Genomic DNA, 14,651 nt, shown 5'->3' with positions numbered 1-14,651 from the left:
GTATACCCAACAACATAATATTAAATAAATACAATTTCCTTTATTGCAAAACCTCACTGAAACCCAGTAGTCAGATTTTTAAATGTATTTTTTCCTTACCTCATATGAAATATCTCATTGTGGTTTTAATTTGCATTTCCCTGATTACTAATGAAGATGAACACCTTTTCATATGTTTATTGGCCATTTTAAACTCCTCTTTTGTGAAGTGGATGCACAAGTCTTTTGCCCATTTTTCTTTTGTATTATCTGGCTTTTACTCATTAATTTGTTGAAGTTCTTTATATATATTCTAGGTACTAGTACTCTACAGGTTATATGTGCTGCGAGTCGATTATCTTCTCCACCTCAGATGGCCTGTCTTCTCACTATCTTTATAGTGCCTTTTGAGAAATAATGTGGTAAAATTACTCTTTCTTTTACGGCAAGGGCATTTATGTCCTAAGAAATCTTTCCCTATCCAAGTTCATGAAGACATTCTATATCCTAAAAGCTTTATGATTTCCTTGAGGTATTTTTAGTTCCTTAATCCACATGAGATTAGTTTTTTTGTACTGCTTGACATAGGGGTCCAATTTCCTATTTCTGCCAACATAAAGGGCAAACAAGATGACAGTGTTGACTAAAAGTCAATTATTTCCCAAATGACCTGCCAAACATCTCCATCACATATCACATGTACATATATACATGGGTTTCTGGACTCTTTGTGACACTCATCTATTTGTCTAGTACGTGCCAATCTCATATTATGCTATTACTGTAGCTCTGTAATACCCTCTCTCTGATGGTAAATTCCTTCCATTTTGATTCTTTAATTATAGAGTATCTGGACCTCTGATCTCATTGGATTTACATACACATTTCAGAATCACAGGTTAAGTTCCATAAAATTACACACTGAGATACTGACTGAAACTGTACTCTATAAAATTAACTTGAACGAAGTGAAAACTTTTTTTTTTTCCTCCCCATACATAGCGTATGCAGTGGTGTGATACCAGCTCATTGCAATCTCGGCCTCAGCCTCCTGAGTAGCTGGGTTTACAGGAGCCCGCCGCCACGCCTGGCTCATGTTTGTATTTTTAGTAGAGACAGGATTTCATCATCTTGGCCAGGCTAATCTTGAACTCCTGATCTTGTGATCTACCTGCCTTGGCCTCCCCAAGTGCTGGGATGACAGGCATGAGCCACCACGCCAGGCTGAAAACATTTTGCTAATACTTCTTTGTTCACACCATAAACATAGTATATCACTTTTCAATTAAGTTTTCTTTAATGTCTAACATTTTATATTTTCTTCAGCTACTGCCTGTCTTGTTACGTATTCCTAGGTACCGTGTATGTTTTGGTGCTTCTGTAATGGTGTTAAGGGCTTTTCAAAAATTTTATTTCCTAATTGTTTCTATCTTGTTTTCTAAACAGGAATACAACTGATTTCTTAGATATCTGAATTCAGCAATCTTACATAACTCATTAATTTTAATAATTAATCTTTAGGTTTCATTGGATTTCATATATACACAGCTAGGACATCCAGTATGTTATATAAAATGGTGACAGCGGGCATTTTTCTTCAAGGAACACTTCCAATGTTTCACCATCAGATTTGTATTAGGGTTTTCGTGGATAATTTTTGTCAGATTTAAAAAGTTACCTCTTACTCTGATTTTGCCAGGAATTTGTTTTAATCATAAATGGGTATTTTGTCAAGTTCTGCATCTATTTTGAGTTGTGAGCTGATAATGATCTTTCTCCAGGTAAATCACATTGGTTGTTTTTTTTTTTTTGAGACAAAAGTGTTGCTCTGTTGCTCAGGCTGGGGTGCAGTGGTGTGATCTCAGCTTGCTGCAACCTCCGCCTCCCTAATTCAAGTGATTCTCCTGCCTCAGTCTCCCAAGCAGCTGGGATTACAGGCATGAGACACTATGACCAGCTAACTTTGTATTTTTAGTAGAGATGGGGTTTCTCCATGTTGGTCAGGCTGGTCTTGAACTCTTGACCTCATGTGATCTGCCTGCCTCAGCCTGCCAAAGTGCTAGAATTACAGGCCTGGGCCACTAGGCCAAGCCAATTTTTGTATTTTTTTTTTTTTTAGTAGAGATGGGGTTTCATCATCAGGCTGGTCTCCAACTGCTGACCTCAAATGATCCACCCACCTCAGCTTCCCAAAGTGCTGGGATTACAGGCATGAGCCACCTCACGCAGCCACATTAGTTGATTTTTAATTGTTTAACCAAGTTTCCGGCACTCTTAAGTCAAAGTCAACTTTTGTAGACTATTAAATTTGGTAGGACGCCTGCATCTATTTTGTGATTTAAAGCAGGCTGTAAATTTCCATTTCTGTAAAATGTTATGGAGTCTCATAAAATGAAGTGAAGGACGTTCCCACTTTTTCTATTCTTTGGAAGAGTTTGCTTAAAGCTGGTGTTATTCTGGCTGAAATGTTTTATGAGACTCAGCATTAAAGCCATCGGAATCATGTTACACATTTGTTACACCTATTCGCACATTCACCAAGGGCTGAGAGTGCTGCCTCAAACAGTTTTATAAATTGCAGGGTTCTTCCTTCAGAATAGAACATGAGATAGATTTGTTCATATAAAAGATACAAACCACTGCTAAACTGGACATATTTGTCTATAAAGTGCTATTTTAATGGTGTCTTTTTCACTTAAATCACTAGTGCTTTTCCTTTTTTGTTATTTCATGAGTTTCAGCACATGTATCAATAAGGGGTCACTATAAAGTGTTACTGAAATGTGGCTTTTGCCTTCTTCAACTAAATGCCTCCTTCAGAGCAGCTTCCTGACTTAAAACTAAAATGTGGGCCACCATATTACAGAATCTCCTGAAGGGTCATAACTGCATGTTAAATCCCCCAAAACAAAAATCTACTGTCAATGGTTTACATCTGTACTGCTTCTCCTTGGTTCTCCTTTGTCTTAGAGCCCCTTCTGTATGCAGAGTTACTTGTGGGAAAGAGTGGTGTTCTTCAAACAATGGCCATCATTTAACCTACTTATTTTGATGATAAGTTTACTTCTTTTTAAAATCTCAAGTATAGGTTCAGGAGCAGTGGCTCTTGCCTGTAATCCCAGCACTCTGGGAGGCTAAGGCAGGCAGATTGCTTGACCCAGGAGTTCCAGACCAGCCTGGGCAATGTGGCAAAACCTGGCCCCTACAAAAAATAAGTCCAGCGTGGTGATGCATGCCTCTAGTCCCAGCTACTTGGGAGGCTGAGATGGAAGATCACTTGAGCCCAGGATGTCAAGGCTGCAGTGACCCGTGATTGTAACACTGTACTCCAGCCTGAGCAAACAAGGTTAGACCCTACCTCAAAAAACCCCAAAACTGAAGTATAATTTAATATATAAAAGTCAAACTATAGGATACTTTAAGAGAAAATGTTAATAATAATATTATAAAGCTCTAAAACTGTGATGAAGAAAAAAATCATTATTGTAGACTTAGATAAATTTATGCATTTTTGTAGCAATACCTACCTTTCAGAAACAGATTCATTCTGATCTGGTGACAAATTAATTTTTTTACTTTCTTTTTCTGAAGGGTTAGAAGGCTTATCATTCACAGAAGACCTTTCAACTGACTCCAGATTATCCAAAATGATAGTCTCCGAATTTGCAACCTATTAAATGGGTAAGAAAAAAGCAGTTGAGGGGAAGTTTACCAATTGTATCCTTCCACCAAATTATTATTTTCAAAGTATTCTTGCATACATAGGGCAAAACATAAGTTAAATCACATGTATTGTGAAGGCTGATGACTATGATTGTGATTTGCCTGCCAAAATGAATTTTTAAAAACTTCAGGCAGGTTGTGGTGGCTCACGCCTGTAATCCCAGCACTTGGGAGGCTGAGGTGAGAGGATCACCTACAGTTGGGAGTTCAAGACCAGCCTGATCAACATGGAGAAACACAGTCTCTACTAAAAATACAAAATTAGCCAGGCATGGTAGCACATGCCTGTAATCCCAGCTACCTGGTAGGCTGAGGCAGGAGAATTGCTTGAATCCGGGAGGTAGAGGTTGCGGTGAGCTGAGATCGCACCATTGCACTCCAGCCTGGACAACAAGAGCGAAACTCCGTCTCAAAAAAAAAAAAAAAAAAAAAAAAAAAAAAAAAAAAAACTTTGAAGGAACCAAATAGATGGTACACATTAACTTCCTAGCCTGGATGGCAAGAAAGAAAAATGTTTAGGTACTTTTAGACAACACTTGATTCCTATTAGACTAAGTTTTAGGAACTAATAAACCCTATACTTAACAATAAAATTTTAATAAAGACTAGAAATAGATTGCTAACTTGCTCTTCCAGTTGAGTTTATGTAAAACTTGGTGCTGAAACATTTTGTATTCTGTTTTGGTCAAGAACTTACAGCATTTTGTATATATATAAATATATAAGTATACATCTATAAATATATATCTGTAAATATATGTATCTATAAAAATATATAAATTCAAAAGCATCATGTGACTGCCCAACTTAGAAACTTTTCTAAGGGACAGCATGAACAGAAATGGCTTTATGTAAAGACAGAATTTGGAAATGTTATTATCTTAAGAGAACAGATTTTATACATAGAAAGAGGTTTAAGTAACATAAGAAAGTAGTAGCAAAAAATATTTGGTATCCTTTCAGTTCCAGGTCAAGGTGGCATAGGCTCTTGCCTGCTCGTCTCCTCTAATTACAACATTGTTAAGAATATAAGTATCATAAAGCTCTAAGACTGTTGGGTACCATCAGTAATGAGAATTCATTAGTATCTTATCTTCCTCACCCCACCACCAGCTTTGAACATCAATCCAGGCCAGGACCATCCATAATGTTTCTTTGTTAAACCAAACTACTTCTTCCCTACTGATTCCAAATAATAAACATGAAACTGGAAATAATTTGACCACTAATCCTAACTCTGAAAGATGTAAAGCAAAAGGCAGACTGGCTGAGGAATTCATGACTGAGTAGCAGCATCACAGTGAGTATCCTTAAGTTTTCTTTTTACTCTCCATATATCTGCATTGGAAGCTGGGCACCCATCTGTTGCCACAAACCTGTAGCAGCAGTGGCAAACTCCCCAGTTTCATACTTGCAGAATCGGGGGCCTAATTTACCACAGCAGCAGTATCAGCTGTGTCCTATTTGACATTTGGGGCAATGGCAGGCCCAATCTGCTGCAGTGTTGCAACCATAGGCCAACTTTTCCTAAATTTCCCACTCAACAGGACTGGGGCGTGAGGTGACACCTGCAGAGACTAAATGGGAGACCCAGTGGAACCAGAAGAATGAAGCTAAGCAGTATGGCACAGTAAGAGCTCTGACAAGTAAACTGTCACTGAAACCTCAGCTTACAAGAAGAGGTGAGGAGCTACACACTAAACCTAAACAGGGAAACTTCCTGCTGAAAGAGAGTTGTATGCTTAGTGTCTTCAAGGAGCCCTCGATGTGACTGAATACTGAGACATCTGATCCTTCCAAGGCACTAGGAAAATGGTATGCAGCCAAAAATCTTGACTTTCTCTCCAGGTCATGCTCTTCTGATAGTGAGCCTCCTGAGTCTTCTGCATTCTAGACAGGCTGAAAATTTCCTGAATCTTCAAGTCCTTTCTGCTAAACAGTTTCTTCTTCAATTTTCCTTTTTTCCCACTTGTACAAGAAGAAACAGGCTAAACCTATAACACTTTGCTTAGAAACCTCGTAAGCCCCTGTAATCCCAGCTACTACAGAGGCTAAGGCACAAAAATTGATTGAACCCAGGAGGCCGATGTTGCAGTGAGCCGAGATTGTGCCACTGCACTCCAGCCTGGACAACAGAGTGAGACTTTGACTCCAAAAATTAAATATAATAGGGCCTGGCACAGTGGCTCACACCTGTAATCCCAACACTTTGATGGCCGAGGCAGGGACACCACGAGCTCAAGAGTTCCAGACCAGCCTGGGCAATATGGTGAAACCTCATCTCTTCCAAAAATACACAAATTAGCCAGGCGTGGTGGCACATGCCTATAATCCCAGCTACTCAGAAGGCTAAGGTAGGAGAATTGCTTGAACCAGTGAGGTGGAGGTTGCAGTGAACCAAGATTATGACACTGCATTTCATCCTGGGCAACAGAGCAAGACTCCGTAACAAAAAAACAAACCAACCAAAAAACCACACACACACAAAGAAAGAACCCAATCTCATAAGCCAAAGAAAAATCCAAATTCATCGTTTGTAAGTTCTGCTTTCCATGTAACTTTAGGACATAATGCAACTAAACTTCCTGCCACTATGTAACACAAATCCCCTTTCCTCCTATTTCTAAGGACATGTTCCTCACTTCCTTTTAAGGCCTCACCAACAATGCTTTTAATGTCTGTATTTCTACCAAAAGTTTGTTTATGAAGATGTAGGTATGAAGTCCATGGTAGGTGTTCTCCACTGTGCTCATTTCCTTTTAACCCCCAAGGGCAGTCTTTAACTTCCAAATTTCTATTAAGAGTCTGTTCAAGGCAATCTAGGCTTTTTTTTTTTTTTTTTTTTTTTTTTTTGGTGGAATTTTTCGCTTTTTCGCCCCGGCTGGAGTGCAGTGGCATGATCTTGACTCACTGCAAACTTTGCCTCCTGGGTTCAAGTGATTCACCTGCCTCAGCCTCCCACGTAGCTGGGACTACAGGCACATGCCACCACGCCCAGGTGATTTCCATATTTTTAGGAAAGGTGGGGTTTCACCATTCGGCTAGGCTAGTCTTGAACTCCTGACCTCCAGTGATCTGCCCACCTTGGCCTCCCAAAGTGCTGGGATTACAGGCGTGAGCCACCATGCCCAGTCAATCCAGGCTTTTTAGAAAGCATGTTCCTTGAAATCCTTCCATTCTCCACCTATTACCCTAAAGTCACTTTCACATTTTTAGGTATTGGTTACATCAGTACCCCATACTTCCTGATATCAAATTATCTATTACCACAAACTGCATGGCTTAAAACAACACAAACTTATTTTATCACGGTTTTGGAAGACTAAAAGTTTGCTATCAGTTTCACTACGCTAAAATCAAGGAACTGGGCTTCCTTCTGGAGGCTGCCTGCACTTCTGGACTTGAGCCTCTTCCTCTGTCTTCGGTGTACCTCATTCCAGCGTCCCATCTCCTCTTTCTACTTTTAACCTTCTTGCTACTTTTTTCTTAGAATCCTTGTGATTAAAATGAGCCCACCCAGATAATCCAGGATTAACTCCCCATCATATCAGCGTACTTAATTTAATAATACCTACGAAGACCCTTTCCACCATGTAAGGTAACATTCACAAATTCTGGGAATAAGGTTATGGATATCTTTTAGGGACCATTTTTTTTCCATCTACCACAGCTGCAGAAGGTCTAAACATCACTATCAACCATCTTGGCATAACTAACTGAAATATGACATTTACAGAACATTACAACCAACATTCTGTACGTGGAACATTTATCCAGTGAAATCATATTGTGTTATCCTACCTTGTGTTGGCCTTACCAACTCATTCTTAATTGAAGAAGCCAGACAAACTCCATCTTAGCTTCTTCACTTGTAGTTATTTTCCCACCATTAAGATATAGCTATAGTGTGTGGCTGGGGCAGGATAACACCAGGCACATCCAGCAATGCATTTGCTGATAAGATACCAAGTCAAGCAGTACCAGCAGACCCTTTTGCTAAGTACTCAGAGCCCCATATCTATAAGTTGTAAGTCTTTGGGGACAGCTTAAGCTCCTGCACCTGGTACTGCTTATTTCTTATGTGCTAGTTTATCCTTTAACTTTCTGCTTGCGCTGCTTCTGTGAAAAAATTACTTTAGCTTGGCTCCCTCTCCCTTTTCAAACTAGGGTATAAGAAAACCACTCAACTCTTTCTTCAGGGCCGAGAGAATTTTGACCATTAGCCATCTCTCAGTCGCTGGTAATAAAGGATTTGTAACTCAAATCTCAAGAGTGTGGCGCATTCCTTTACTCACTTGGGTATAATAATATGCTTGCCTATAACCCCCATTAGAAATAAAGTATAGTGTACACTGTAGAACTCCAAACATTAAAAGGACAACTGAATTCAATAATTAGATAATATGGACAAATTCCTCACAAAGATAACTTATAAAACGGATACAAGATAAAAGGATGGCCCTATACCTACAAAAGAACTGGATTTTCAAATAAAAACCGTCGTACAAAGAAAGCTCCTGACCAGACGGGATGGCTCACGCCTGTAATCCCAACACTTTAGGAGGCAGAGGTGGGCAGATCACCTGAAGTGGGGGGCTCGAGACCAGCCTGACCAACATGGAAAAACCCTGTTCTCTACTAAAAATACAGAATTAGCCAGGCTTGCTGGCGAATGCCTATAATTCCAGCTACTTGGGAGACTGAGAAAGGAGAATCACTGGAACATGGGACACAGGGAGGTAGAGGTGTGGTACGCATCACTGCACTGCAGCCTGGGCAGTAAGGGTGAAATTCCATCTCAAAAAAAAAAAAGTCTCCTTGCTCAGTTTTCAGAATCTAAGTGGTGAGTATACAATTCTTCACTATGAAATTATTTCAACTTTGCTATATACATTTGATACTTTCCATGATGAAATGGGGTGGGGGAAGATAGTCTTGGCAATCACCAATTGTCTTTCTACTGCCTTTACTAAAGAAATACAAGCGGCATTTACTGCCTACGGGTATCTTCTCCATAGACAGATTTATGGAAACAGAAAATAAGTAAAAACTTACTTACCTTTACACCTTCTGTCCAACCTTGGAAATATATTCATTTCTTATACTCCAACCACTTATGTGAGTCAAACAGATTATTAAAATTTCTCTGTGTTTATACAAACCTTACAGGCTCCATTACTGGATAACATGTTTGGTTTCAAACAATTCCTTTGAGAGTATAATACTGTTTCAATACGTCTTTTAAGTTTTGCTATTTTTGCCTAGAAGAAAAAGAGAAAAAAGAATACTAAGCCATAGAACTACATATCATATTATACAGAGATGGAGGGAAAATTATTTGCCCAAGTTGTTTTGTAAGACTTAGGCATCTACCCAAATGAGAAATTGTGATATATATGCAAAAATCACATTTCATGCTTGTGTGTGTGTGTATATAAATATTTTTTTTAACTTTTTTTTTTTTTTTTTTTTTTTTTTAAGAGACGGGATCTCGCTATGTTGCCCAGACTGGAGTGCAGTGGCTATTCATAGGTACGATCCCACTACTGATCAGCATGGGAGTTTTGACCTGCTCGGTTTCTGACCTGGTCTGGTTCACCCCTCCTTAGGCAACCTGGTGGTCCCCCATTCCTAGGAGGTCACCATATTGATGCTGAACTTAGTGCGGACACCCTATTGGCATAGCGCACTACAGCCCGGAACTCCTGTGCTCAAGCGATCCTCCAGCCTCAGCCTCCTGAGTAGCTGGGACTACAGGCATGCGTCACTGCACCTGGCTATATATTTTCTTTTTGAGACAGAATTTTCTCGTTTCCCAGGCTGGAGTGCAATGGCACCATCTCGGCTCACCACAACCTCTGCCTCCCGAGTTCAAGCAATTCTCCTGCCTCAGCCTCCTGAGTAGCTGGGATTACAGGCACATGCCATGACACCCAGCTAATTTTGTATTTTTAGTAGAGACGGGGTTTTGCCACATTGGTAAGGCATGTTTCGAGCTCCTGACCTCAGGTGATCTGCCTGCCTTGGCCTCCCAAAGTGCTGGGATTACGGGGGTGAGCCATTGTGCCTGGCCTATGCTTGTATAATGTTAAAGTAGATAAAAATCTCAAGCTTCCGCCACGCATGGTTGAAAGCCTGAAACAGGTTGTACAAGTTCTAAGAAAGGATAATTTAGAAAGAAGTGAAGCTGCCTATATATTAAGCCTGTCAACTGACACACAATGCCTAAGCTATGAATATCTCTCAAAAGGCAATATTGCTAAGCTATAATAAATTACATTGTCTATGATATGTTCTTATGCCTAGTGGCCAGGAATCGGGTGTTTCTTCCATTGTTTTCCTTTGATAATATGAAAAATATCACCAAATTCTGCTTTTTAAAAGGATTGAAATGGGCCAGGTGTGGTGACTCATGCTTGTAATCCTAGCACTTTGGGAGGCTGAGGGTAGAGGATCGTTTGAGCTCAAAAGTTTTGAGGGCAGCCTGGGCAACATGGTGAAACCTCATTTCTACGAAAAATACAGAAATTAGCATGGAGGTGTGCACCTGCAGTCCCAGCTACTCTGGAGACTGAGGTGGGAGGACTGCTTGAGCTTGGGAGGCAGAGGTTGCAGTGAGCCACCATACTCCAGCCTAGCCAACAGAGCAAGAACACCTCCCATTCCCCCAAAAATGACTCAAATGAAATGAAAACTTACCAAGAGTCCGTCCGCTATTCCTTCATGTTTATTTCTGCACTCTGTCTTTCCAATGCGTTGGTTCAATTCTTCCAGTTTCTTATCAAATAGTTTGTAATTTAAACTATACATTTCCTGTTGAATCAAATGTCTGACCTAGAATTTTAAAATAAAAACCACAATACCCCCCGTTTCAAATTTAAAAGCAATTTTACTTTCTACTTTAAAAAAATAGCCTTGCTCTTTTCTGGATTTACTGTAACCAATTAAATATACTTTATTTATATTTGTGTGTTTAGGCAACTATACCAGTAAGTTGTATAAAACTTCAATATTAAACTTAAAACACACTCAATATTTACATATACTGGACATGTTAGAAATTAATGCTAACCTTAGTTTCTTACAGTTTCACTTGAATTCCATACTATACATTAGAGAAACAATTTAAAGACTATACGTCATTTATATTTTTTTAATGACCATAATTGCAAGTTAGTATTCCACAAAAAGGAACTCTACTTATCTGAAAACCAGAGCCTGATGAAAATGGGAGGTTGGGCCGGGCGTGGTAGCTCGCGCCTGTAATCCCAGCACTTTGGGAGGCTGAGGTGGGCGGATCACGAGGTAAAGAGATTGAGACCATCCTGGCCATGATGAAACCCCGCCTCTACTAAAAATACAAAAATTAGCCGGGTGTGGTGGCATGCGCCTGTAGTCCCAGCTACTCGGGAGGCTTGAACCCAGGAGGCGGAGGTTGCAGTGAGCCGAGATTGCGTGACTGCACTCCAGCCTGGTGACAGAGCAAGACTCTGTCCCCAAAAAAATAAAATGGTAGATTGGTCTGTAGCAGATATAGAACACAAGGGTGAGACTTGACATTGCCATTAATAAGCTCTCCGACCCTTGGGTCAGTCACTTTATTTCTGGGCTTCATTTTCCTTCTCCACAAATAAGTAGATTATATAATAAATGTTGAACAAGTGATACTCAAAGGATTTTTATAGAAGCATAAGGTAATATGCAAAAAAAGAGCTCCATAAAATAAAAAACACTGAATTTGTACGAAAGAAATAAATATGCAAGATAATCACCATTACTTCCATAATTTTTTTAGGCGGTGGCTTTCTCATTGTTAAAATTGAAATAATATCAGTCAGTTGGTTACCTTAGCTAGTTCGAGCATGGTGCTAAAATTGAAAGAAGCCGGCCGGGCTTTGGTGGCTCACGCCTGTAATCCCAGCACTTTGAGAGGCCAAGGCGGGTAGATCAGAAGGTTAGGAGTTCGAGACCAGCCTGACCAACACGGTGAAACCCCGTCTCTACTAAAAATACAAAAATTAGCCTGGCATGGTGGCACATTCCGGTAATCCCAGCTACTCAAGAGGCTGAGGCAGGAGAATCATTTCAACCTGGGAGGCTGAGGTTGCAGTGAGCGGAGATGGCACCAATGCACTCCAGCCAGGGCAACAGAACAAGACACTGTCTCAAAAAAGTAAAAAGTTGAATCTTGGAGAAACATATCTAAATGTTTTGAACATATGTGGAGACACTGTTTTGTACAGTGTTTCTCTAACACCAGGAATGACGAACAATCATATAGGATAGCTGTTAAAATCACAAATTCCTAGGCCACATCCTGGATCCACCAAACAATGTTTTGGAAAGGGGCCTGGAAAGTTGTATAGTTACAGTTACTACAAATAATTTTTATGAGGTATATCTGAGAAAGCAGTAGCCTAAAACAACTGTCTTCATCTATTAGTAAGCTCAAGAAACTACAATTTAAACAAGTATTCCTGGTGGTTCAGATAGACACAGGTCCTTAAATTTGATCATTTTGGACTAAGTACCCACCATGGGGTAACTCCTCTTGATTAGACTATATCCTTGATCTAATTTAATGGTAATGTTCCTCATACAGAAGACATAATAACTTCCATCAAATACCTCATAATTTTTTTTTTTTTTTTTTTAACCACTGGAAATGTGTCCATTAATAGGGAACCACCTTGAAGTCCTGGCTTCAAAGTGAAGATAGCAACCAAACTGGCCTGAAGTTTGGAGAAGGTACAAACTTATCTCCAATCTCTGACAACTTTCTAAGACAGTGGGTAGAATGAATAACTTAGACGGTAAAGGAAAAACCCTTTCTCTTCAGTAATTTAACTGGAACTAGGCCAAGATCCTTATGAAACTTCAAAAGGCTAAGAAACGATCACTCTAGGACTCTTTCAGTAGGGGAGAAAAATGTCAGAATGTGGGGGAGGGCTATCTCATTGAGATTCAAGCAAGGTAAATACACAGATATGCTTTAGAGAGATAACAGTCTGGACAAGAATTATAAGAAGTGAGGAAAAGCTAGCTATTTAGAGATGGTTATGTATACATTAGAACTTACTTCTGGCCGAGCACGGTGGCTCACACCTGTAATCCCAGCACTTTGAAAGGCCAAGGCAGGCAGATCACTTGAAGTCAGCAGTTCAAGACCAGCCTGGCCAACATGGTAAAACCTGTCTCAACTAAAAATACACACAAAAAATTAGCTGGGAGTGCTAGTGTACACCTGTAGTCCCAACTACTCAGGAGGTGGAAGTAGCAGTGAGCCTCGACTGTGCCACGAATTCCAGTCTGGGCAACAGAGTGAGACTCTGTCTCAAAAAAGCAAAAAGAACTACTCACTTTAGCTATTAATCACTGGACACAAGACCCAGCTGGAATCCCCAATCTTCTTCTTGAATAACATGGTCCTTAGGGCTAGATCCGTGCTTACCATACTTCCACTACCCTTTCTCTGCCAACAATAGAACACTTACTTATTTTTTATTGTGTCTCCTTTGGTCTTCTTAGAAGAAAAACAAAAGGTAGACAGGGGAAAACTGTTGACTCACCCTTTAACCTGGTTCTGCCTAAGTGTTTCTGAAAGATTTCCCTTTATTAGGTGAAGAATATACATTCATAGCACATATATCTATCTAACTGTAATGGTCTGTTTTAAAAAACGGCAGTAGTGTTTCTGTTTCTGAAACAGTTTGTAGGGTAGTTTAGACTGGGAAATTTTGGTCCATTACAGTTGAGAGACATTAATCTACTACGTCATGATTTACAGTAGTGGCATTCTACTGGTAGTGAAATAGAAAAACATGGTCATCAAAACCCATCCTGAATATGGCCATTTTACTACAACTGAAACACTACACTTCAACTAATAATTGATCAGACACATATTGACACTGCAGTACAATGAGATAAAATGAGGTTACAATGAAAGCAAGAAGACTATTTAATGATGCCATAAAGCAAAATGTCAGATAATGCACCATATCCATTTAAGTCTGGAAAACAGGGCAAGTAAACCTAAATGCAGCGGGACTTTCCAATGGACTTCCAGGTTGTTTGAGTCTTCTGGATTGTGGTGAGATCTACAAACAGATATAGCTGCAGATCTAAGAACTCCACGACTAGTATAAAAGAGATTGGATTGTTTAACAAAGCTCAGGGTCATCCAGTGTCTGACTCACCAACAAATATGAGTGTAGTATTGACTGAAAGCCCATTCTCTTTCTGCAACAGGTCTCTACCTACACACGATCCCTAGGTAACTGTGCATGAGATCATTTTCAAGAAAGCAGAGCTGTTTTGGTAGTGTATATAATTTCTCTCTCCCCAATCTGTGATAATTCAGCTTTCACATACCAGCTTTGGATCAAGTGAGAGTCCTCTGTACTATGTCACTGTGGAGATCAGGTAATTAATTTACCATGTTTTACTAATCAAAAGTAAAAGTTTTATTTAAGCCCCAATATCTTACCTGTTCCAGGAATGCTGTTTGCCTTTCCAAATCCACACAAATATTTTCATTAATTTGCTCTGAAGTTTTCATGCGTTTAACATTTTCTTTGTTTTCTGAAAACATCCTCTTCTTTTGATAATGGCCTTGAAGAGATGGAAAGATGATAAAGAAAGATATTTTAAAGAAGAAAATAGTTCACCATGGCAGCTCATGTCTGTAATTCCAGCACTCTGGAAGGCTACGGAGGGAGGATGGCTTGAGGCCAGGAGTTCAAGACCAGCCTGGGCAACATAGTGAAAATTCATCTCTATAAAAAATTTAAAATTAGCTGGGTATGGTGGGGTATCCCTGTAGTCCCAGCTACTTGGGAGGCTGAGGTGGGAGGATTGCTTGAGCCTGGGAGGCTGACATGGCAGTGAGCACCTCAACCACTGCACTCCAGCCTGGGTAACACAGTGAGACCCTGTTTCGAGGAGGA

The 14,651-nt window shown here is 39.9% G+C and overlaps 1 protein-coding gene across 1 annotated transcript in view; it reads right to left on the bottom strand.

Moving 5' to 3' along the window:
- The window catches only part of ATF7IP2 (activating transcription factor 7 interacting protein 2), a 79,532-nt gene that overhangs the window by 13,991 nt on the left and 50,890 nt on the right, over positions 1 to 14,651 (bottom strand). The window contains exons 3-6 of the mRNA XM_032258088.1: positions 14,192 to 14,316; positions 10,402 to 10,536; positions 8,865 to 8,963; positions 3,507 to 3,649 (exon numbers count right to left, since the gene is read on the bottom strand). Coding sequence (XP_032113979.1) covers positions 3,507 to 3,649; positions 8,865 to 8,963; positions 10,402 to 10,536; positions 14,192 to 14,316 — 502 coding nt within the window. The remainder of the gene's footprint in view (positions 1 to 3,506; positions 3,650 to 8,864; positions 8,964 to 10,401; positions 10,537 to 14,191; positions 14,317 to 14,651) is intronic.

The sequence above is a fragment of the Sapajus apella genome, unplaced genomic scaffold, assembly GCF_009761245.1.
Source record: "Sapajus apella isolate SASKATOON/1434 unplaced genomic scaffold, GSC_monkey_1.0 scaffold99, whole genome shotgun sequence".
NCBI classification, from domain to species: domain Eukaryota; kingdom Metazoa; phylum Chordata; class Mammalia; order Primates; family Cebidae; genus Sapajus; species Sapajus apella.
The sequence above is the reverse complement of the archived record's forward strand: the minus strand, read 5'-3'. Positions and strand labels throughout refer to the sequence as shown.